Source organism: Mesoplodon densirostris, chromosome 6, assembly GCF_025265405.1.
Source record: "Mesoplodon densirostris isolate mMesDen1 chromosome 6, mMesDen1 primary haplotype, whole genome shotgun sequence".
Lineage (NCBI taxonomy): Eukaryota > Metazoa > Chordata > Mammalia > Artiodactyla > Ziphiidae > Mesoplodon > Mesoplodon densirostris.
In genome coordinates this window covers 120,543,459-120,564,919 of record NC_082666.1, presented here as the reverse complement: position 1 = coordinate 120,564,919, position 21,461 = coordinate 120,543,459, and the positions used below count along the sequence as shown (strand labels likewise).

The following is a 21,461-nucleotide window of genomic DNA, read 5'->3' as shown; positions in this document are numbered from 1 at the left end:
CCACCTTGCCCTGCAGCCGCGCCCCGCCCCAAGCTCCACTGTACACGCTCATCAGCCACGCTCACTCTGTTCCAGTCTCCCCTGCCTTTCCCTCAGCCACCTCTCTCCTGGGCAACTTCACTGTGACACAAATCGACCGTCTCCCGGCCTCCTTCGTATTCCACCTCCACTCCATTACTTCCGCCAGATGACTCTTCCTAAAGCTGAGCTCCAGTCATGGAGTCCTCCACTCAGAGACCCTTAATGACTCCCCATTACCCACTGATGCAAGGTCAGATGACAGTCAAAGCTCATATTTGCAGCTCTGCACCGAGGTTTCTCCTACAAGGCCCTTATGGCTCAACCCAGCTGTTCTCCCGAATGGTAATCTTTACTCTTAGGCCATGCGTGCATTCTGCCTTAGACCAGAGCCAAGCCTTTATTTCTCTGTAAGCAGTACTAGCCCCCCTCCACCCCTCCCAGGGACCCTGTCTGTCTCATGGACAACCCTGGGCTTTTTATATTCTTCTCTGAGGTGTCTGTTGCATTTAGGTCACTCGAGCAGGCAGAAGTGGAGTCTCTCCCAGAAGAGGTGGGAACTGGAACAGAATGGAGAGCTTGGCCCAGGAGGAAAGGGAAGCCCTTCCCTTCATGGCTTTTCTGGGCTGGAATTTAAAGAGTGTGGATGGGCTGGAAAGGACTCCTAAGTGATGAAGATGGTCTCTGTCATAGGAAGAACCAGGAGCTCCAGCACTAGAGGGGACCCCGGGTCGAACACAAAAAGTGCATCCAGCATCTCTTTCACTCAGTGAAACTTCAGCGAATATCACACACCAAGCCCCGTGCTATGTGCCAATAGTGGTGGACAGGTAAGCTGGCTCTTCTAAAAGAAAGAGCCCTGATTTATAGCACCGGCCTATTCCTGTGGTGTAAACATCCCTACCACTGCTGATTTCAAGCTACCAGTGCGACATTACCGAATTCGAAGCTGGGAAAAAAATGCGCCCAGTCAGCTCCGGGGAGCTGGTGCAGGACAAGACGGCACACCAACGGTGGGGACCGAGCTGGGGATTGGATGGACTAGCAAGTGTCTCATGGAGCCTGGTCTAAAGGTATCGAGTTACTGTTTTCCATCCACGGCAGCCTCCACTACCATCTTGGTGGGTCTTGATTTGATGTCTTCCCTTATATTCTTCTATTAGACTGTATGGCCCGAAAGGGTGGGAACACCACTGACACTTGGCTTTTGTCCCCAGGGCGCCAGGCACGGTGCTCTGCTCGTGGGAGGCGCTCTGGATTTGCTGGCAGGTGGACTCCATGGGGCAGGGAGAGAAATCTGCTGAATGGGTACATACGCACTGGATGCCCTCCAGCCCGGAGTGGAGGCAATCAACAAGCCACAAGGCAGCTTTGAGAAGCACAGTGTTGGCCTTTGGTAAAAGTGCAAAGCAGGAAGTTTACCTATGGCCTTCTCCACTCTCCGATCAGCACCGCTGCCCACCTCCTGGCACCACTGCCCATGGCTGGTTCTCAAGCCTGACCTCAACCCTGACTCCCCACCCTCACTAAAGCCTTTGGTGGTTATGCTGAAAGCAGGCGCTCTGACCTCCCAAACTATGATGAGTCAAGGGCTGTCCCTGGCTTTTCAAAGGGGTCCGAGACCCCCCAGCGCCATTCTCAACTCCAGAATAGGTCTAGTTCCTGGTTTAAGCTGTGCGCTTTAGGAAGTATGTGTGGATTCTGGTCACCCTTGGGGTCTTCCGTGTAGAGGGACCCTGATTAAGCCTCCATAAAAGGATGAGAGAGGGAAAACAGGCATGAGCGTGCCAGGCATCAGGGCTGGGCATCCCAGGGGCTGGCAGCCTCTCACACTCATGGTCCCACAAGGATAGAAGAGCTGCCGCCCTCCCCAGCAGAGCGAGCAAAGCCATGGAGGCTCCCAGCCCTGCCCCATCATCTCTCGTGACCATCCCCGGCCACCTGCTTCCATTTTGGTAAGAGGGCTGAGGGGCACTTTCCATCGAAGCCATAGATCCTGGTCCTTAATGCACCAGACTGCAGGAGGCACAAGCCCCATGAATTAGGTTCCTTTTCTCCATCCACGTCCCTCTTATTTCAACATTCCCACCAAAGAGCCCACAACACTTCGAAGATCAAGGCTTTATTTTCTGTAGCTCCAGTGTCACAACTGTAGCAGCATATCAGAAATATCCCCACACAGAAACACACATTTCTCCCCTTCTTCCAGGAACGGGTGACAGCCAAGAGGCAGAAACCATGATATTTACGACAGGAATTTAAGAAAGGACACTGGCCCACCCTAGTAACATACATCGTGCGTCTCGCAGGTGGGAAGCAGCAGTACATTTGTATGGAACAGGCACAATCATCCTTAAATAAAGTTAAATAAAACTTTAATGGCATAACAACGTGTTGCCAGTGCAGCCTTAGGGGGACTTTGGAGGACAGCTCTTGGAACAAGACATCAGCATTTAAAAAAAATAAAAGAAAAAGAAACCACACAAAAGGATGCAGGCCAGTTATCTAGCGAGTTTCTATCCAAAGTTAAGAAAAAAATAGTCATGGGTTGAAGATTTATCCCATTTGGGAAAAAAAATCAATTTTTTAATTCTAAAAAGTAAAACTCAGATGTATGAGGGGTTGGCTCACAAATCATGGTCTGGACAGAAGTCACTGTTATTGACTATTGTCCTCAAGTGGCATTGCTGGGTGGCAGATGACACCCCAGTGACACCCAAGACACCAGCGACCAAGTCTGTGCCGTGACTACATTAGGTTGGTCATCGCCAGGGCTGGGGGATGGGGAGAACATGTTCCTATTTCGTTCTTGGCCAAGTCAAAGTCACCGTCAACTGCGCTGCGGTCTGCATGGGGCAGCAAGACAAGCTTTGGAGCTCAGGGTGAGGCGGGGGGCGGTGGTTACCTCCCACAAAATTCATGACCACTTCTATTTGTTTAGCGCTTCACAACTTTCAAAGCTTTTTCAGATACGTCGCTCGTCCAGCCTCTGGAAGACCCAGTGGGGAAGGCAGGACAGGTGGCATCAGCCCCATTTCCCAGCCGATCCCTACACACTGGGAAAGGAAAGCCAGGATCAGACCTTCCGACTCTGAAATCTGGAGACTCTATCTCTCCTGACCCAAAGGAGTTCTCCCAGAGAAGTGAGCCGTTTCTTTCCTCAATACCATCAAAAACAAAATCCCATAAGAAATAAGGAATATTTTGCAGCAGTGTGGTGTATCTGAAGTGGACAAAAAAGGGTGGTTGGATAATTATTTTAGAATTCGATCTAGATTTTCTTCCATTTGCAAAATGTAACACTGACGGGGTATATGTTTAGAGAGATGTCATCACTTCCTCCAGCAGTTTGGTCTCCGTGGGCTTTTGGCATCCCTGAGTGGGGATGTAACTGCAACTGAGTGGGGAAGCTCGCTGCAACTGATTTCCACCGGGAGATGGGGGTGGGCTAACTCCGAGGTGGGACAGGTCAGCAGGCAGGCCCCCCAGCCCAGGAGAAGACCCTGCTCATCGGAGCACGTATGGGAGCTGCCTGACGTGGGTCTCTGCTGTCCCTGACCTGCACGCGAGGTTCTGAGATGCAAAAGTCCCAGCACCACCTGAGTTCATCCCAGGAGTCACGGCATCTGAAAGAGCCCGGGTCTGAGCCTCAGAGAGAATGCACGACACGGACCGTGCCTAAGGTGAAAGGTGAAAGGCGAAGGGCAAAGGGTCAAGGTCAGGACCAGGCCGGCCAGAATGAAAACACACACGTACTTCCTGCTCATTTTGAAAGACAGCTCTGAAGGAAACTGTGAAGCCACTGAGTCTTCCCTCCGAGAGGCCTGGGAAGGCTTGGCTGGAGGAAACAGACTTGCGTTTGCTCTCAGGGATAATCTGGCTCAGATAGGCCATTTCAGGAAACAAGGCATCGTGTTCCCAGCTGGCGCGGACCAAGCAAGGCTGAAGATGGTTCGAGAGGCATCCTGACTGAGCACAAGGGCCCAGGTCCCTTGCGCAGCGGGGCTGGGGAGCCTGGCCTGTCCCGGCGTGGTGAGAGGCTCTTAAGGGGGAAATTTGTGATGGGCAGGTGTACAGACAAATGCCGTAGATATGCTTGCTGTGTTTTTTAAGACCCCTAAAACTGCACAGGGAAACACAGGAGATCAGGAGATTTAGTCAAACACACACACAGACAAGAATACCTGAAGTGCCTGGGTTAAAAGACTGTTGGAGAATTAAGTCCACGGATCAAGGTAGGATTTATCACACTTGGCCGCCCAACAAGTGGCCAAGCGTTGGCATTTCAAGGGCTTTTAAGTGCTGGCCCCGCGAGGCATACATTCACGTCACCCACAAGGGAAGGAAATGGTTTCAGTAAGTGTAAGGCCAGCCACCCTAATTCCACTGGGGGCCACTGTGCTCCAGTGTGAGCCGTGCTGCCGCCCAGTACGTGTGCGTTCGGTCGAGCACACAGCAAGAGGAAAAGCCCCAGGGCCAGATCTTTGGTCCTGGAATTTCTAGGAAAAGACAAAGGGAAAAGGCACATGAAGGTGACTGATTAAGAAAAAAAAAAAAAAAAAAGTAGCTAAAAGTATTATATCATTATTTTGACTTGTTTTTCAACGTACCATTTTCCCCTATGAAAAGAAAATTCAAAATATAAACCTTATATTTATTATTTTACATTCAAGTGGAACTTCCATCTGGGGGGGCTCAACACAATTTTAGGCCACGTGGAGCAACGTATTACTTTGGTGCCTTTTGACTTAACCCGATGGAAGAATTCAGTTTTTTTTTTTTTTTAAACAGCTTTATATTCCCAGCTGTAACACTTGCTTGTACACACACACAGGCACACACGCAAATCCAAAAACTTCTACATAGAAAAATAAAGGATAAACATTATCCATCTACTTGATACTGGGTACTGGAACTTCTAGGTACATAATTTTTTTTTTCCTCTTTAATGTTTTCAGTCACCGCACATCTTCTTCCCTCCTGGGTGATCTACGTACGAGTCTAGGGGAGGAGATGCTATACTGAAGCAGAAAAGCTACATCGCTCTCAGGGTGGTGGGGGAGGAAGAGAAAAAGCACTTTCTCGCTCCCCTGTCAGTCTTTCGACATGTTCTACCACCTGGGATGTCCCTGCGGACGGACGGCCGTCGTGTAAGCGGCTGTCCCATCCTCTCCTCTCCTCTAAGGCGTCAGAGAGCAGATTCTGCCAACACCCTGCCCCGGTAATCTTGGTGTGAGGGCAGGGGAAGGGGAGAAGTCAGGGAAAGCCTTTGCACAATCCAAGATTCTGGCATCACTTCCCACAGCCCGTTCCTTTAGTATAGAGTTCGATTCTCCAGCTTGTGCTTGGTGAGGAAGTACTTGAAGAACTCGTAGACGGACCAGGAGATGGCAGTGGACGGCATCTGGTAGATGACGCGGGCCTGCACGCCCTTGAAGTAGCCCGGCAGGCCGTTGAGCTGGTACACCGTCCGGAAGGCGTTGGCCATGCCCGACAGCCGGCCGCTGATGTTGGCCAGGTTGAGGGCCATGTTCTCCTGAGTGTTGAGGAGGGTTTTACAAACGTCCAGAGGGGTGGTAGCGGCTGCAGCCAGGGCCCCGGCCAGCCCGCCTGAGATGATGTGGGACTGCGGGTTGTAGGCCCGGTACGGGTTGATCTGCTCCTGCAGGAACTCGTAGGTGATGAAGTGGATGGACTGGAAGGGAACGTTCATGGTCAGCTGCGTGGTGTAACTCCGGTAGAAGGCCCCCAAGCCCTCCGTCCCCCACACGGTCCGGATGCAGCTGAGGGCCGACCGGTGCGGCGAGTCGTACATCTGCAAGCGCTGCTTCACAACTGTGGGCGGGTCCCGGGTGGTTGGGTTTAGCCCCACCCCAGGTCGGAGTGAGACGGGAAGCCAAGCCATAAAGAGAAACAAGCAAGTTTAGACACGTGGGTAACAGGGCACAGAGAGCTACCACACACCCAGCCCCAGCCCGAGAAACCACCGAGGGCCAGCTCCGGGGCGTCCCGTTTAAACACATGCCTCCGGGATCCAGGGCCAGGAGGTGGCTGTTCCCTGACGTTTCTCCTGCCTGACTCTTGGTTGACGTGGCCCCCAAACCAGGCAGCCACTTCAGACGAGACTCCCCGAGCTGAGCCCCCAGGCCCTAACTGCCTCGGGCTTCACGCACGCTGAGAAATCTAAACCCTGCTCCTGGCTCCTCGGCCCTCTTCCGTCCCAGTACGTCTATCGGACACGTGTCCCGTCTTTGATTCTCAGTGGTCTGTACCTCTGACAGTGTTTTTAGCTTCTGGGTCTCAGTGCTCTTGGAAGAGACACTAGAGTGATATCAGCCCAAGCTCAATGGCAAACTCCAGTGAGGACCCTGGCTTTATTAATACAAAAGGAACTGGTGGGTCAAAGGACATGGGGGCAAATACTTAGAATTTTAATTGTCCCCACGCATTGCAAGATAAACACATACAGCGTGCTTTACTTTTAAAGAAATAAAGTCCTTAAAACGATATAATGTCAAGGAGAGGAGGGTGGAGTTGAACCTCATTTTTCTCTCCTTTAAAAAAAATAGAAATAAAAGTCTTGCCTGGTTGGCATGGGCTAACTTCCTGCTCATTGATGTGAACTGCCTTAAACACACAGAAAAAGCGGCCCACCTCCCAATCTGACCCATACATCCCTGAAAGTCAGAACAAGTTTCCTATCTGCTAAGGCATGGGAGGCAGCTGAGAGCAAATGAATTGTAACCTTAAAAGACAAAACCAGACAAACTTATAACACAAGATTTAAAATGCTGCACTTTTAAACCTCTGATTCTCCCTTCTGGCACGGGACCATTTTCAGATAGAGGAGGAAAAGGGAGAGAGCCCTACATCTCACACAGAGAATAACCCAGCTGAAGGTGTGCCCAGCACTGGGTCCAAAAGCTCCTCAACATTCAGACCCAAGTTGGCTGAGGACGCGAGGATATTGAAAAAGCTGACAGAACTCGTCTGCACAGCTAAGAATTGCTTTATCATGCTCCCAAAATTCAAAAAGAAAAAAAGAAAAAAAAAAAAGAAGGTAATGTGGGAGGAGATAGCTACAACAAAATGGCCAAATAATAATTTATGAAGTAGAGTGATACACACGTGGGGGCTCACCACACTCTTCTCCCTACATTCGCCTGTTTGAAATTTTCCATAATAATTTCAAATTTCTTTGAAAAAAGCAAATTGAACATAAGCCCCTAAGCCCTAACGAATGGCCTCTGACAGATTCCTTCTAAATTCGCGTCTGTGGTTGATCATGGTTAACAAGGGCCCAGTGGGGTGTGTGTGTGTGCACGTGTATGCATGTGAGCACACACAGGTTTCAGAGTAGTGCAAAAGCACACAAAAGAATTGCCAGGAGAGCCCGTTAAGCAGATATCCTGTCTCTACCCCCAGAGATTCTGGTTTAGTAGGTCTGGGGTGGAACCTGAGAGTCACCATGGTTTTTTGGTTTTTTTTTTTTTGCGGTACGCGGGCCTCTCACTGTTGTGGCCTCTCCCGTTGTGGAGCACAGGCTCCGGACGTGCAGGTTCAGCGGCCATGGCTCACGGGCCCAGCGGCTCCACGGCATGTGGGATCCTCCCGGACCGGGGCATGAACCCGCGTCCCCTGAATCGGCAGGCGGACTCTCAACCACTGCGCCACCAGGGAAGCCCAGAGAATCACCGTGTTTAACATGCTCCCAGGAGACACTGATGCTACTGGTCTGTGGATCACACCCTGAGCAGCTCCGTTTAAGCGAACAGGAATCCCCGAGCTCAAATGCTCACGTGCCTTCTCGAGGCCTTTGAGAACATGGTACGAATTCTCCTGCTTATTCCGACGGGACCAGGAGTTCCCTTGCCCGACCTTCTGTCCCCAGGCCCCAACTTTGCTCAGGCCCCTCTGCGCATCCCCTACTGCCACTCCCTGGGACCATGAAACATTACCTTCTGCTGGATTCATTACTGCATCGTGGAGCAGGGTGGCCATACTCCCAGCTATCCCTGCAAAACAAACTCCAGAAAATTACCCTCTGGGACCAGGGGTTCTGAGGAAGTTCCTGGACCTTGTTTCTAAGAAGCAAAACTCATTACCAACTCCACCCAGGTGAGCATTGTCTCTTAAAACCCTAAAGTGATCATGGAAAATACTGGATAAAAATGAGGAAGGTAATATAGGCACCGTTACTCACATTTCAACCCTGCAGAACCTCATTTTCCCTAGGAAAAGGCTAGACCTGCCACCATGGGATGCTACCAGAAAACACACTTGGTGGCTTTTTCCACCACAGAGATTTGAATTCTCTCTTATCTCTGGCCTTTGTCTACAGATTAACCCACTCTGCCCTTACGCTGGGGGCAATGGAAGGGGATGATATCATGTATACAGCAGAGAGGGGGGAAAAAGAAGATAAATCTTTGAGAAAATTCCTTAATAAAATCCAGGCATTTTTTAAAGCAAATGGCCAAGGGAAATGGGCGTCAGGGAGATCTGCATATGGCAGATTTCCAGGGTGAGTTTGCAAAGTGATGACGTGTCTCGGAAATGACCGAGCCCCTCTGAGGGTCTCCTCTGGCCTGGCTTCAAGAACCAGGAACTTCAAAAGCCAGATTCCAGCCTGGAATTTTGCTTTTGGCTCTGGGTTTCCTCCCTCTGTGGGTGACACTGCCCAGTAATTAAGATAACTGCTAAAAGGTGGGAAGCATGAGGGACACAGGCTAACGCTTCAGAAATGCGTATATATCCCCCTCCCTCCCTCCCTCCCTCCCTCCCTCCCACACGCTTAAGATCATCCCCAGAAAGGTCAGAACGCGACCAAAGCACACACCACAGTGAAGCAATAACAGTGCTGGGTAGAACTTGACATAAACTGGGCTCCGTTCAAACCGCCTTCAAGGGGCTCAGAGACCAAGGAGCTAAAAAGGCAGTTTCAGCAAAAGGAGGGCCCTGAGGCCATGAACTTGAGGACAGCATCAAGAGTGCAGATCTTGGTGACGGTCCGGACAAATGCAACTAGGGGCCGATTTTTAAAAAGCAAAACCAATGTCTGCAAACCAGCCAGGTTGGAGTCATTATTACCAGGGTTTGCTGATGGGAGGGATGCTTTCTGGTTCTGAGCAGAACAAAAAAGACAAGGGGTAGAGAGTTGTTGCCAGTCACATCTACCTCTCTGTTGCTGAAAAATAAATTTGTTAAAGCAAGTTCTCCTTATGCCACTAGCCAGAGTGTCACTCCAAACCCAAACAGAAACCAACAAAAGCCAAACCCACAGGAGGCGAAAATAACCACTTGGCAGGGCCCAGTAAGACAAGCCTATATAACAGTTGCCTGCGGCCAGCTCAGGCCACCCCCCACCCTCCTGGTTCCCTCAAAACAACAAAAGAAAACGATTTCAGCCCTTGCTTGCAGAGAGATGCAACAGACGAAGAGAATGGGAGCAAAATTCCCAAATCCCCAGAAGCTTAGGTGGGAAAGGTCCTCTGCGCAGGAGCAAATCCTTTGTCAGCCATAAAACTTCTTGACCTTTTAAAGCTTAGTTAGATCTTGACGTTGTAGAGACCTGTTGGGCCAGTTTTTAAATAGTCTCAAAGAAGCTGTCCAGATAACTTTTTTTTTTTTTTTTTTTGAATCCAGCATTCAAAAGTTTTGTTTCTATTCAGGGTTGTTTGTTTTTTGTTTTTTTCTCCCCTAGATCTGATCATTAATTGCTTTTGAATTAAAAAAAAATTTGTTTTTTAAAAGCAAAAAGGCAAAACCCACTCAACAATGAAACACCTCTGTCACTGATTCTCCCTGGGCTCCAGAGAGCGAAGGAAGGGAATGAAAAAAAGCACGTGTGCATGTGTGTGTGCGTGTGTTTGGGTGTGTGTGCACACACATATCTAGAGTCCTTGATTCATGAGCAAGCGTGGCGGAGATGAGGCATCAGGCTGCTGGGTCACAGGGAGGAGAACCCTGGGGAAGGGTCTGTTGAAGGAGAGACCTTTCTAACTCCAGACAAATGCTTGCAAATACCATTGGCTAGGTGGCTGTTCCCTTGGTGGTGGAAAACGGCATTTAAAGTCCTTTTCATGTTTTCGTAGCAGGCAAAATACAGGGCATGGGCCGGCCCTGCGCCCATCATCATCACGTTGAGGCCTCGCAAGGGTCTCCAGAAGCCTTCAGTCCGTATGATTTTCTTGAGGGCTCCGTAGACACTTGTGTAATGGGCTTTGGGATCTGGATTCAAACTCTGCATTCGTGTCTGGGGGAGGGTGAGAAAAGAAAAGAGTGGGGTTAATGAGGCTGGTCAGGAGGGAAAGGAAGACCCAGGGAGAGAGTGAGAAAAAAACAGGCCATTTTTATAGATTCACAGGATTTCTGGGTGAAGAAAACTTTTATTCTTCTCCTTTCTGGAGTAATCCCCCATCCCTACACACACACACACACACACACACACACGCGCGCGCGCGCGTTCACATGGATTTCATTATGCCCAGCAAAGGCAGTAAAAGATGAGGGGCAGGATTTGGAGTAGGAACACCTGCCCGGCCACTGGCAAGCTGTGTGACTTCTGATGAATCCCTTAACCTCTCTGGGCCTCGGGATTTGGCACCAGAGACCAGTTTCCACGGATCGGGGGTAGAGGGGTGGGGGGGATGGCTTCAGGATGATTCAAGCGCATTACATTTATTGTGCACTTTATTTCTATTATTATTACATTGTAATATATAATGAAATAATTCTACAACTCACCAGAATGCAGAACCAGTGGGAGCCCTGAGCTTGTTTCCCTGTAACTAGATGGTCCCATCTTGGGGCGATGAGACCGCCTCAGCCCCACCTCAGATCATCAGGCATTAGATTCTCGTAAGGAGCGTGCAACCTAGATCCCTCACATGTGCAGTGCACACATAGGGGTCGCGCTCCTATGAGAATCTAATGCCACTGCTTATCTGACAGGAGGCGGAGCTCAGGCGGTAATGCAAGCGATGGGAAGTGGCTGTAAATACATATGGAGCTTCACTCACTCACCTGCTGCTCACCTCCTGCTGTGTGGCCCAGGGGGTAGGGACCCCTGAAATAGAAGTTTCATTATTATCCAGGGGTTCCCACTCCAGTTCTAAAGTCTTCTGTGCCCTCACTTATCTGAGACCTCTGTGTTGGGAAAGCCCCATTCAGCCCCAACCATAAACCTCCCTGGAATCCTCCATCGCGCACCCCCTCATCTCCTCTAAATACTTTTTACATTTCGTCTATACAAGTTAGCCCTGAAATATATGGTCTTGTTCTTAATTTCTTCCTATGTATAGTCTTGCCCCCTGGGGGCAAAGACCAACTTTCCCCATCTCTGTCATCCCCATCACACTCCCCAGGCACTTGAGTAGGTGTGATGGTGAGTCTTATATGCCAACAACCTGGCGAGGCCACAGTACCCATGCTGGCTCCAATTATGGCCAAACACTAGTCTACGTGTTGCTGTGAACGCATTTGATAGATGAGATTACCATTTAAAGTCAGCAGACTTTGAGTAAAGCAGATTACCCTCCATTGTGTGGGTGGGCCTCGTCTAATCAGGTGAAGGCCTGAAGAGAAAAGAAACTAATGTCCCCCAAAGAAGAAAGAATTCTGCCTCCAGTCTTTGGTTGTAACATCAACTCTTCCCTGGGTCTCCAGCTGGCCTGGCCTGCAGATTTTGGACTTGCCAGTCTCCACAATCATGTGAACCAATTCTCTCTCTCTGTCTCTCTGTCTCTCTCTCTCTCACACACACACACACATATACACATTACTGGCTCTGTTTCTCTGAAGAGCCCTGACCAGTACAGTAGATAAGAAATATTTGTGGGTAAATGTACCACACTGGCTCAGTCCTGCAGAAGCAGCATTCCCTCCTGCACTCCCCTCCACCCAACACACACAGTCTAGAGCAGAGGGTCTCCAAACTTTGGTAGGAATACCCTTTTACCTCTAAACAAAATCATAAAGAAACTAATATATAAAATTTAAAAACTTCTCTGACTGGAAATGGGACAAAAAGTTCTGTGCCCTCCTCTCACTCCTCAAGGCAGAAATCCCCCCGACCAGGAACCCCAGGGCTCAGAGGAACAGCATGAAAACCAAATTAGTGGTAGTGGTAGTTTTATTTTTTGGCCCTGCGGCGCGGCACGCAGAACCTTAGTTCCTTGACCAGGGATCGAACCCATGCCTCCTGAACTGGAAACGTGGAGCCTCAACCACTGGACCACCAGGGAAGTCCCAGGACATCTTTAATGCTTAAAAAATAAATAAATAAATAAAGACTACTTCTGACTATAAAATTGGTCTTTAAGTTCAATTTAGCTTTATTAAATACTACTTTCCCCTCTTTTCTTCTACCACAGACTGGTGAAAATGCCCCCTGACTCAGCCAGAGGAAGCCGCCAGACACTTGGGTCCCACATTCCCAGGGTGGGGAATGGACAGGGTCAGTGTCCCTGTACCTTTTTGTTTAAGTGTTTTCTATTCTAACCCGTTTCAAAAGGATTTTAGGCAACTTGATAATGGAGGACACATTATAAGCAAACAAGACCAAAGGAAGAAGTGGGTGAGTGTGCCGACCAGGAGGGTCGCTGACTCACGGCTTGACTCACGGCTACAAAACCTGGGCTTTGTTCCTAAGTGCACTGCTGGCCAGAGAAAATAAAGTACACGCAATGCAAAGTGCTCCCTTTGGAAGAGACAAAACTGGTGCTCCAGGGACGGCAGAGGTTCTCTAGCACTAAATTCTAACGGGTATTTGAAATTGCTCAAGCTTTAGAGCAAATGAAGCTTCATATTTTGCCTGGCTTTCTCTTATCACTGCCCCTGATAAAAATCAGGAGCCTGATGCAGGAGGTGGTACAACCAGGTGGCCCAGAAGGCAAGTTCTGCTATCAGACAGAATTGATTCCATCACTTATGGTGTGACCCTGGACAAGGTAGTTAACCTCTCTAAGCTTCAGCTTCCTCTTTTGAAAGAAGGAGTGAGAAAATTAAATGTCTATTACTATCCTTACGGTTAATAACAAAAAAGGATTCATCAAGAAGCTAAGTAATATGGTTCTAGTACCTGGCCTTCCAGACCGTTCTAAGCTACATGGAGCAGGGGTTGTGTGTGTCTGAGTCACCGTACATCTCCAGTGCCTAGTACAGTATCTAACTCACAGTGGGGGACCAATAAATGTTTGTTGAATGAATGGATACGCAAACAAACACACATGCAACTCAGAATACCGACAAAGGTGAAGCCGTACTATGTCCCTTATTCACCTCCCCTAAATATAAGCATGCTTTCCTGGAATTACCTGTTCCTCCCATCACCCTTTATATCTAGAACTTTCCTTATTGATGAAAAGTTCACATTTGGCTGCATTTCTCAAGCCCAGAGTGTGAGTCTCTGAGCCACAAGAGGACCAAAGGCAGCCTGTCCCTGGGGACCTAGCTGGGGCCTGTCACTAAGAAGTGGCTCCTGCCAGGCCCATTCCCGGAGGAGAGACCCGCCTTGGGGAAGGTCTGCAGCAGCTGCCTGTGCCACCTCCTCCCGGTTTCTGGCCTGGGGTGGCAAGACCAGCCTATGGAGGACAGCCTTCCTCGGTCCCAGCAGCCCCTCGCAAGCAGGGGTGTGGCAGTGCAAAAAAACACACAGGACTGGAGTGAGACACTGGATCCCGGCCCTCACTGGCTCTGACAGGGCCAAGTGGCCTTGGCCATGGCATCTCACCTCTCTGGTCCCCAGTGCCCTCAACTGTAAAGCAAAGGGGAGGATCAAAACAGCGGCTAATTATCAGAATCACTTGGTAAATGTCTAAAAATACCTGTCTGGGCACCACCCCAACACATATTGATTTAAAACTTTTTTTTAAATTGAAGTATAGTTGATTTACAATGTCATGTTAGTTTCAGGTGTACAGCAAGGTGATTCAGTTCTCTCTCTCTCTCTCTCTCTCTCTATATATATATATACACACACACACATATATGTATATACATGTATATATATGTGTGTATCTATATCAATATATATATATATATTCTTTTTCAGATTCTTTTCCCTTACAGGGAAAATAATTTTATTTTCCTTATTACAAAATATTGGGTATAGTTCCCTGTGTTTTACAGGAGGTCCCTGTTGGTTATCTATTTTATACATGGTAGTGTGCATATGTTACTCCCAAACTCCTAATTTACCCCACCTTTCCCCTTTGGTAACCATAACTTTTCTATGTCTGTGGGTCTATTACTGTCTTGTGAATAAGTTCACCGGTATCTTTTGTTAAAAATTTTTAGATTTCACATATAAGTGATATCATATGATTATTTGTCTTTCTCTGTCTGGCTTAGTTTTTTTTTAAATTCCCCATTTGATCCTGATCCTCACTCACACTTTCGGAGAACTGCTAAATAAAGGCCCCTTCTAGGGCTTCCCTGGTGGCGCATTGGTTGAGAGTCCGCCTGCCGATGCTGGGGACACGGGTTCGTGCCCCGGTCCGGGAAGATCCCACATGCCGCGGAGCGGCTGGGCCCGTAAGCCATGGCCGCTGAGCCTGCGCATCTGGAGCCCGTGCTTCGCAACGGGAGAGGCCACTACAGTGAGAGGCCCACGTACCGCAAAAAAATAAAAAATAAAGGCCCCTTCTAGGCCCCAATGCTTTCTAATGACGTTCTTCACCCGGCCTCAGCAGTAATCGACTCAGCTTTGCTCGCTTGAGGAGTGGTGAGGGTTGTCTGGGAGGGCGGTGTATGTGGAGAGGCGAAGGCGGGGAGTAGTGGGCGCACGGTGCTAGGGCTTTAGAGCCGGCCAAGCCGACATTGCTGGTCTGTACCATCCCCGCTCTGGGACCTCAAGCGGGTTCCTTAATCTTGGGGTATGGAAAAATCCCCCCAGAGAGCTGTTGGCAGACCGAGTGAGGTAACCTCAGGAAACGCCTGGCTTGGAGTGCAGTCAACGATCATCGTCCCGCCTCCTACCTGCCCCCTATATATGGGAAGGCACGGCGGGCAGGGGGCGGAGGGCACGGGTGGTCTCTGCCTTAACAAAGCTGCTCATGTCAGCCGGCTCACGGAGACTTACAAGGGAAATTTGGGGTTGAGTTCTCACCTCCTCCCTCTTTATAGGAGGGGTGAGGCCGTTGGAATAAATACATTTTGAACCAAAACATATCATCCTATGGAAAAGGACAGCTGGACTTCAGTGGACCTCTCTGTCCTCGGGGAGGTGGGCTACTCAGTGGCAGGTCATATTCAGTGACCCCCGCCCGGAACAGAGGCAAGTGGTCCATGAGCGCTGAGGACCCAGGAAGCCCCCTCTCAGCCCACGTCAACCACCACGGCCAGGCTTGGGGCCAGCGCTTCCCTGGTCCTGCAGCACCTTCATTTCTCCAATCTGCCTGCAGGGGGCACCCACTCGGGGTCGGGAGCCAGGAGACCAAGAGGAAATAAACAAGGAAAGTGTGAAGTAAGAGGAAAATGAAACTGACTGTCGGAAGGGGCTCAGAAAAGGGGGCAGGACTGACCCATCTGTACCGTTACGTAAGGTCATGAAAGCATCCTCAGAAGGGAGCCTGAGAGAAGCTGAAGGCGGGCAGGTGAGAGTGAGGCTGCAAGGACCAGGGCTGGAGAGGAGATAATCAACAGAGTCTCTTTTTTTTCTTTTTCTGTGACACTGCCCATAAAATGTACAACTGAGGGCTGGGCATTTTCTATCTACCTGTGGACTAGAGAAGGAGAAAAAGTTAGGGGTGAGTGGGAGCCACCCAAGTGTCCATCGACAGATGAATGGATAAGCAGAATGTGGTCCACCCGCACAGTGGAATAGTATTCACCTTAAAAGAGAAGGAAATTCTGACTTGTGCTATGACATGGGTGAACCCTGAGGACATGATGCTAAGTGAAATAAGCCAATCACAGAAAGACAAATAGTGTATGATTCCACTCATAAGAGGTCCTAGAGACCTCTAATTCATAGAGATAGAAAGCAGAATGATGGTTGCCAGGAGCTGAGGGGAGCGGAGAAGGGGAGTTATTGTTTAAAGGGTAGGATTTGGGGTTTGCGAGATGTAGAGTTCTGGGACTTCCCTGGCGGTCCAGTGGTTAAGACTCTGTGCTTCCGCTGCAGGGGGCACAATCCCTGGGCCTGGTCAGGGAACTAAAATCCTGCAAGCCACGCGGCCACAAAAATTTTTTTAAGTTAAAAAAAAAAGAGATGTAGAGTTTTGTGGATGGATGGTGGTGATGGTAGCACAACAGTATAAACATACTTAACGCCACTTAACAGGACATTTAAAAATGGTTAAGATGGTACATTTGATGTTATGTGTATTTTACCACAATTAAAAAAAAAAAGGTTTGAGGGTGGAGAGAAGGAAAAAGAAAATGAATGAATGAAGATGCCCAGAGAAAGAGCAGAAATTAAAATAAAATAAAATAAAAAAACAAGAAAACGGAGACAGAATTTCACCCACTGCCATTCATGTCCTGAGTTTCAGTTCCTACCTAGCTGTCCAGCTCTCCTGTTTATAATAAATTCCCATTCTTTGCATTTTAATTCTCCCCTCTTGGAAATTCATAAGGTACATTAGCACAATAAAGACTCTGGGAAGTCCTTCAGGAAAGCAGACTGTTGAACTTTGTTTCAAGGCACTTCTTCAAGGTTTGTCTTTGGCAATGGAAGCCTCGTCTCACTGAATCATCAGTTACACCTTGCAGAACTCACTTGAGAAAACACAGCTGCAGCCAAAGGCACGGACCCTGGAAGCAGGAAGTGCAGAGATCAGGAGTCAGAGGGACCCCCTGGAGCAGCCCCTGCAGAGCATGGGCAGCAGGGAACAGCCTGGAAGACTAGGCCTGGTGGGGGGCCGTGCGGGGGACAAATGAGCAGCACAAGCCCTGTGTGGCACGTGATGGAGCCTTTTACTCCACATCAACTCGCATAACTGCCGTTGCTCTCAAAGGGACGGGATGGAGGATAGTGCATGGGCCCCGAGATCAGGAGACCTGGGTCTCTGGCCTGGTCCTGCCACTCACTGCATCACCTAAGCACCGCCCCCGCACCCTACCCCCCACCCCCCAGCTCTAGAACAGTAATTCTACAGGAGGGATACAAATTTTAAACCAACTCCATCAACTGCCAGCAAGACCAGAATGGAGAGGTCAAGTCCCTTCCTCAAATTCTCCCCTAAGAAGACAAAACAGGACAAGCCTACCTTGTAGGCCTGTACTCTCTCTTTCTTTTCTTTCTTTTTTTTTTTTTACCACGCCTGCAGTGGAAGTACAGAGTCTCAACCACTAGACCACCAGGGAAGTCCTGGCCTGTTCTCGCATTGAGAGGGCAGGGAGGGAGTGGAAAATGTGTGTTCTGCCCCAGGTAAGCTCGAAGGATCGTATAACAGGAGCTGCAAGGGCTGGGCAGAGAGCACATCTAGCTTATGAGCAGCTGCCTTTTCTGCTGGGAAACTGGAGCCCAGAATGGAAAAGGGACTTGCCCAAGGGCCCATGGATAAGGAGTCATGGATCTGGGCCCACCAGAAAGAAGAGGGCAAGCTGAGTCTGGCAGGGAGTTCTCGGACCTCCCCGGGGATCCTGCAGAGGCCAAGCCAGCCTGGCTCCAGCCGCTGCAGTGTCACTTGGCCACTGTCCTCCCACCTGACCTGGACACGGCTGGGGATTCCCAATCTTTCCGAATTTCTCAAAAATAAAACCCAAGTAATAAGATAAAAAAAAAAAAACTTCCCATGACAAGTGGCACTTTCAAGACCAGAAAAAGATAATGTGAAATCTACTCATCCATCCATTCAAATGCATTTGCCAAGCTCCTCCCCTGAGGCAGGTGTGATGGGGAGGGAGACAGGGAGGGGCGTGCACAGGGCTCCCAGTTCACGGTGTGAATGAACAAACATCACAGCACATGGGCAGCCGCGGCTCCCACAGAGGGAACAAGGCTGTGCTCCAGAAGGTCGCCCAGGAATCTCTGCTCCAGACTTCCTCCCAGAGAAAGGAAATAAGGCTCAAGCACCGAGAAAGTGCTAGGAAAATGCCAAACCATGTTAGCATCTGCCACCCAGTGGCTGCTTCAGAATTAGATGTTAAGTTGGTGAGTTTAATTCCCTCCCATCTGCCAACCGTTTCCAAGTAGCACTGACATCACTAAGTCGAACCGCAGTAAAATGCCTAGGCTGGACTGCAGGGCCTGCCCCCAGCCCCCTCCCTATTTTCCAAACCCCATAGCCAGGCACCCATGGGTGCAAGGCCTCCCTGGCAGTGCATTTCCACCTGCAGCGCATCCACGACGCTGTGTGCAGCTGCACTGGGGTCTGTCTTCTGCTGATGCTACAGCTCCCGTGCACAGCCGCCCAGAGGAGAGACGGCCGCCCAAGAGCCGGTTCACAACGCAGGCCAGGAAGGAGAGGCTTTTTTTGGCACAGTGCCTTGTGGGGAAAGGACTGCCTTCCGGAGCAAAGCCACAGACCTCATCACACCTTCCAGAATCCTTAGGAGGGACATACAACAGACGAAGAAACCCAAACCACATCAAGGGAGCCAACGCACAGTAAACCTTTCAGCGCTCTGAGTTCAAAATGGCCAGCATCCTGGCTCAGACAGGACTCGCATCCTCATCATGCTCACGACGGGGGATGGACTCCTGGTGGTACTCCCAACGATCACGCCCTGGCCCTCTGAAAGCACGTGCAGAAATCATAAAAAATGAGGCACGAGGACAGCATCTAGCATCACCCCCGCACCACATTAACCAGGAACGGAGCAATGCAGAAAATCCTCTAGGGGAACCATGCCGTTCGCAACACTCTGAGGCACATCAAAGCGTATTCCCAGGTTCAAAACTCCAAATCGTGTCTTTTTACATCTCCCAAGTTGGCAAAAGTATATCCATAAGGAGAATATACTATGTCTCTGATTTTTCATCAAAAGGAAAATTTAGGAGCCAGCAAGAGAAAATGAGTCTTCACAAGCAGTCCTTGCCTCTCCCCACCAGCAAAAAAAGGGGGGTCTGTTGGGAGAATGGCTGTACATCGGAGTAGGAAGACGGGTGGTGCACGGGAGGACCGGGCCTTTGCATTCTGAAAGCCCCTGCTGAGAACCCCTATATGAAAGCAGCCAAAGGGCCAGCTCTTAGAGAACCAGGCAGAAAAGGTGAACAGAAAAGAGATGAGAGGGGGGGGCTTCCCTGGTGGCGCAGTGCTTGAGAGTCCGCCTGCTGATGCAGGGGACACGGGTGCCGGGCCCGTGAGCCATGGCCGCTGAGCCTGCGCGTCCGGAGCCTGTGCTCTGCAACGGGAGAGGCTGCCACAGTGAGAGGCTCGCGTACCGCAAAAAAAAAAAAAAAAAAAAAAAAAAAAGAGAGATGAGATGAGATGGGTGGGAACAGACCTCCAGCTAAATCAGGCCTGTGCCAATGTCCCTGCTTCACCTACAGAAAGCCCCAGACCTCCCAGGGTTTTCAGGTGGCCCCGATGTTGGGGGAGGGTGGGAGGAAGTGGGTTCACACATGGGAGAGAAAACCGTCAAGCCTGCTCTGCCTTTTCACTTATTTCCCATGGGGTCCACTGTTCACAAAAGTCACATTTGCTCTTCTCATCAGACCAGCCACCGTCAGACGTTCCTGATTACCTCCTGCCTCTATGGTGCTGGGCCTGGACTGCAAAGGATCCCTGCCAACTGTCATTCATGCTCTCCGGACGCAATCTTGAAACCTTCAGGCCCATTAAGGGTGTGCTTAGGGCGCATTGCTATTTCTAGGGACAAAAGGACTAAGTGATGACATCACTTATATGTGGAATCTAAGAAATAGTACAAATGAATTTATTTGCAAAACAGAAATAGACTCACAGACATAGAAAACAAACTTACGGTTACCAAAGGGGAAAGGGGAAAAGAGGGATAAATAAGCAGGTATGGGATTAACAGATACACACCACTATATATCAAATAGATAAACAACAAGGACCTATTGTATAGCACAGGGAACTGTATTCAATATCTTGTAATAACCTATATAATGGAAAAGAATCTGAAGATATATATATAAATATATATATATTGCTGTACACCTGAAACTAACACAATATTGTAAATCAACTATACTTCAATTTTTTTCTTTTTTTTTTTTTTTAAAAAAGGACTAAGTGAAGACTTTACACGATGTATTCAGGAGAAAACACATATTCCACCAAGACAACCCAAACCAAGTTCCTCAGCCTCCCAGGGAAGAAGCCACAGCACCAAACACCACTTCTCCTGGGAACAGGCCACAGACCCCAGAGCATATCCAACCCCAAAAGGGTGGCATTTGAGCTGCACCTGGAAAGGGGGATGGTATTTCAACTGGCAAGAAATGGAGCTGTCATTACAATCCCTTCCACACTATCTGCCTTTTTGACTAGGTGCACGTGTGACTTTGATTGAAAAAAAAAAGCAAACAGAGCAGAGAAAGGAAGAGAACGTTCGGGCTGAGGGGGATGTGAATGTGCTGGTGGGTCTGGGAAATGGAGGAGGGTCTGGCTGGAGGGCACGTGTGCAGGGGATGCAGCGGTAAGGTGTGGATGGAGAGGGAGGGCGGCTGAACTCCAGGAGGCTCTGTCTGAATAGGTTGCTAAGGTGTTTAGAATTTACTTTACAGTCAAGTGTTCTCCATGGTTATGCCCCGCACTTGACAAAGCAGCTACAAAGAGCAGCACGGTAAGCAAGAAGGCTGGGATCTCCTGCCTCTGGGAGGAGGGACCAGGCCTGTGCAACAGAAGCCCTCCCCATGGGGTCCCATTACGGGCCGGCGGCTGGCTCCCAAGCTGCAAGGTCACTGTAACAGCACAGCCACGGAGTCTGCCTTCCCACCCACAGGCAGCAGCTCACAGCCTCCTCGCCTGTGGCTCCAAGGATGCCATTCCCACATTCCTTTATCATAGGAGCCAAACCTGCTCATTCCTCCCCTTCTCTAGAAAATTCTATAGCTGGAGGGAGGGATGAAAGAATCCGTACCTGGCTCAGGCCCCAGGTACCTAGGACACACTCAGAGTACCTAGTTGGTGGCCCGCCCAAAGGATTAAATGATCTCTGCTCTACAGGTGGGCAAATTCCCAAGATTCCAGGTAACAGGGCTGGAATTTCATGGGTGGGATGGGAGACCTCACTGGGAGACAGAGAGGGAGGGGAGAGCACTGGGTGGAGGGGAAGCCTGGACCACTGGTCACTCTGACCCACCTTGCTTGGCTCCAGGAAGACGAGCCAGGGCTGGACTCCTATGTTCAAGCCCCACATCTGGCATGCAGGACTATGTGGCCTTAGGCAAACTGCCTTACTTCTCTGAGCCCCAATGCCAATACTCACAAAATAAATATAATAAATAAATAAATATAATAAAATATTTATTATAATAATGTATTATATATAATAAAATAATTATAATAAAGTTAGATAGCAGC

General features: G+C 49.5%; 1 protein-coding gene across 4 annotated transcripts in view; it reads right to left on the bottom strand.

Moving 5' to 3' along the window:
- Nucleotides 1–2,124: 2,124 nt before the first annotated feature.
- Nucleotides 2,125–21,461, bottom strand: part of SLC25A37 (solute carrier family 25 member 37) — a 43,096-nt gene continuing 23,759 nt past the window's right edge. For 2 of the 4 annotated variants that reach the window (XM_060102556.1, XM_060102557.1), the window contains 3 exons: nucleotides 10,045–10,273; nucleotides 7,977–8,033; nucleotides 2,125–5,853 (listed from right to left, as the gene is read on the bottom strand). In XM_060102556.1, the coding sequence (XP_059958539.1) occupies nucleotides 5,333–5,853; nucleotides 7,977–8,033; nucleotides 10,045–10,273 (807 nt within the window). In that variant the 3' untranslated portion in view covers nucleotides 2,125–5,332. Of the gene's footprint in view, nucleotides 5,854–7,976; nucleotides 8,034–8,857; nucleotides 9,966–10,044; nucleotides 10,274–21,461 lie in introns of those variants that run through there. The other 2 variants (XM_060102558.1, XM_060102559.1) reach the window with 2 other exon arrangements.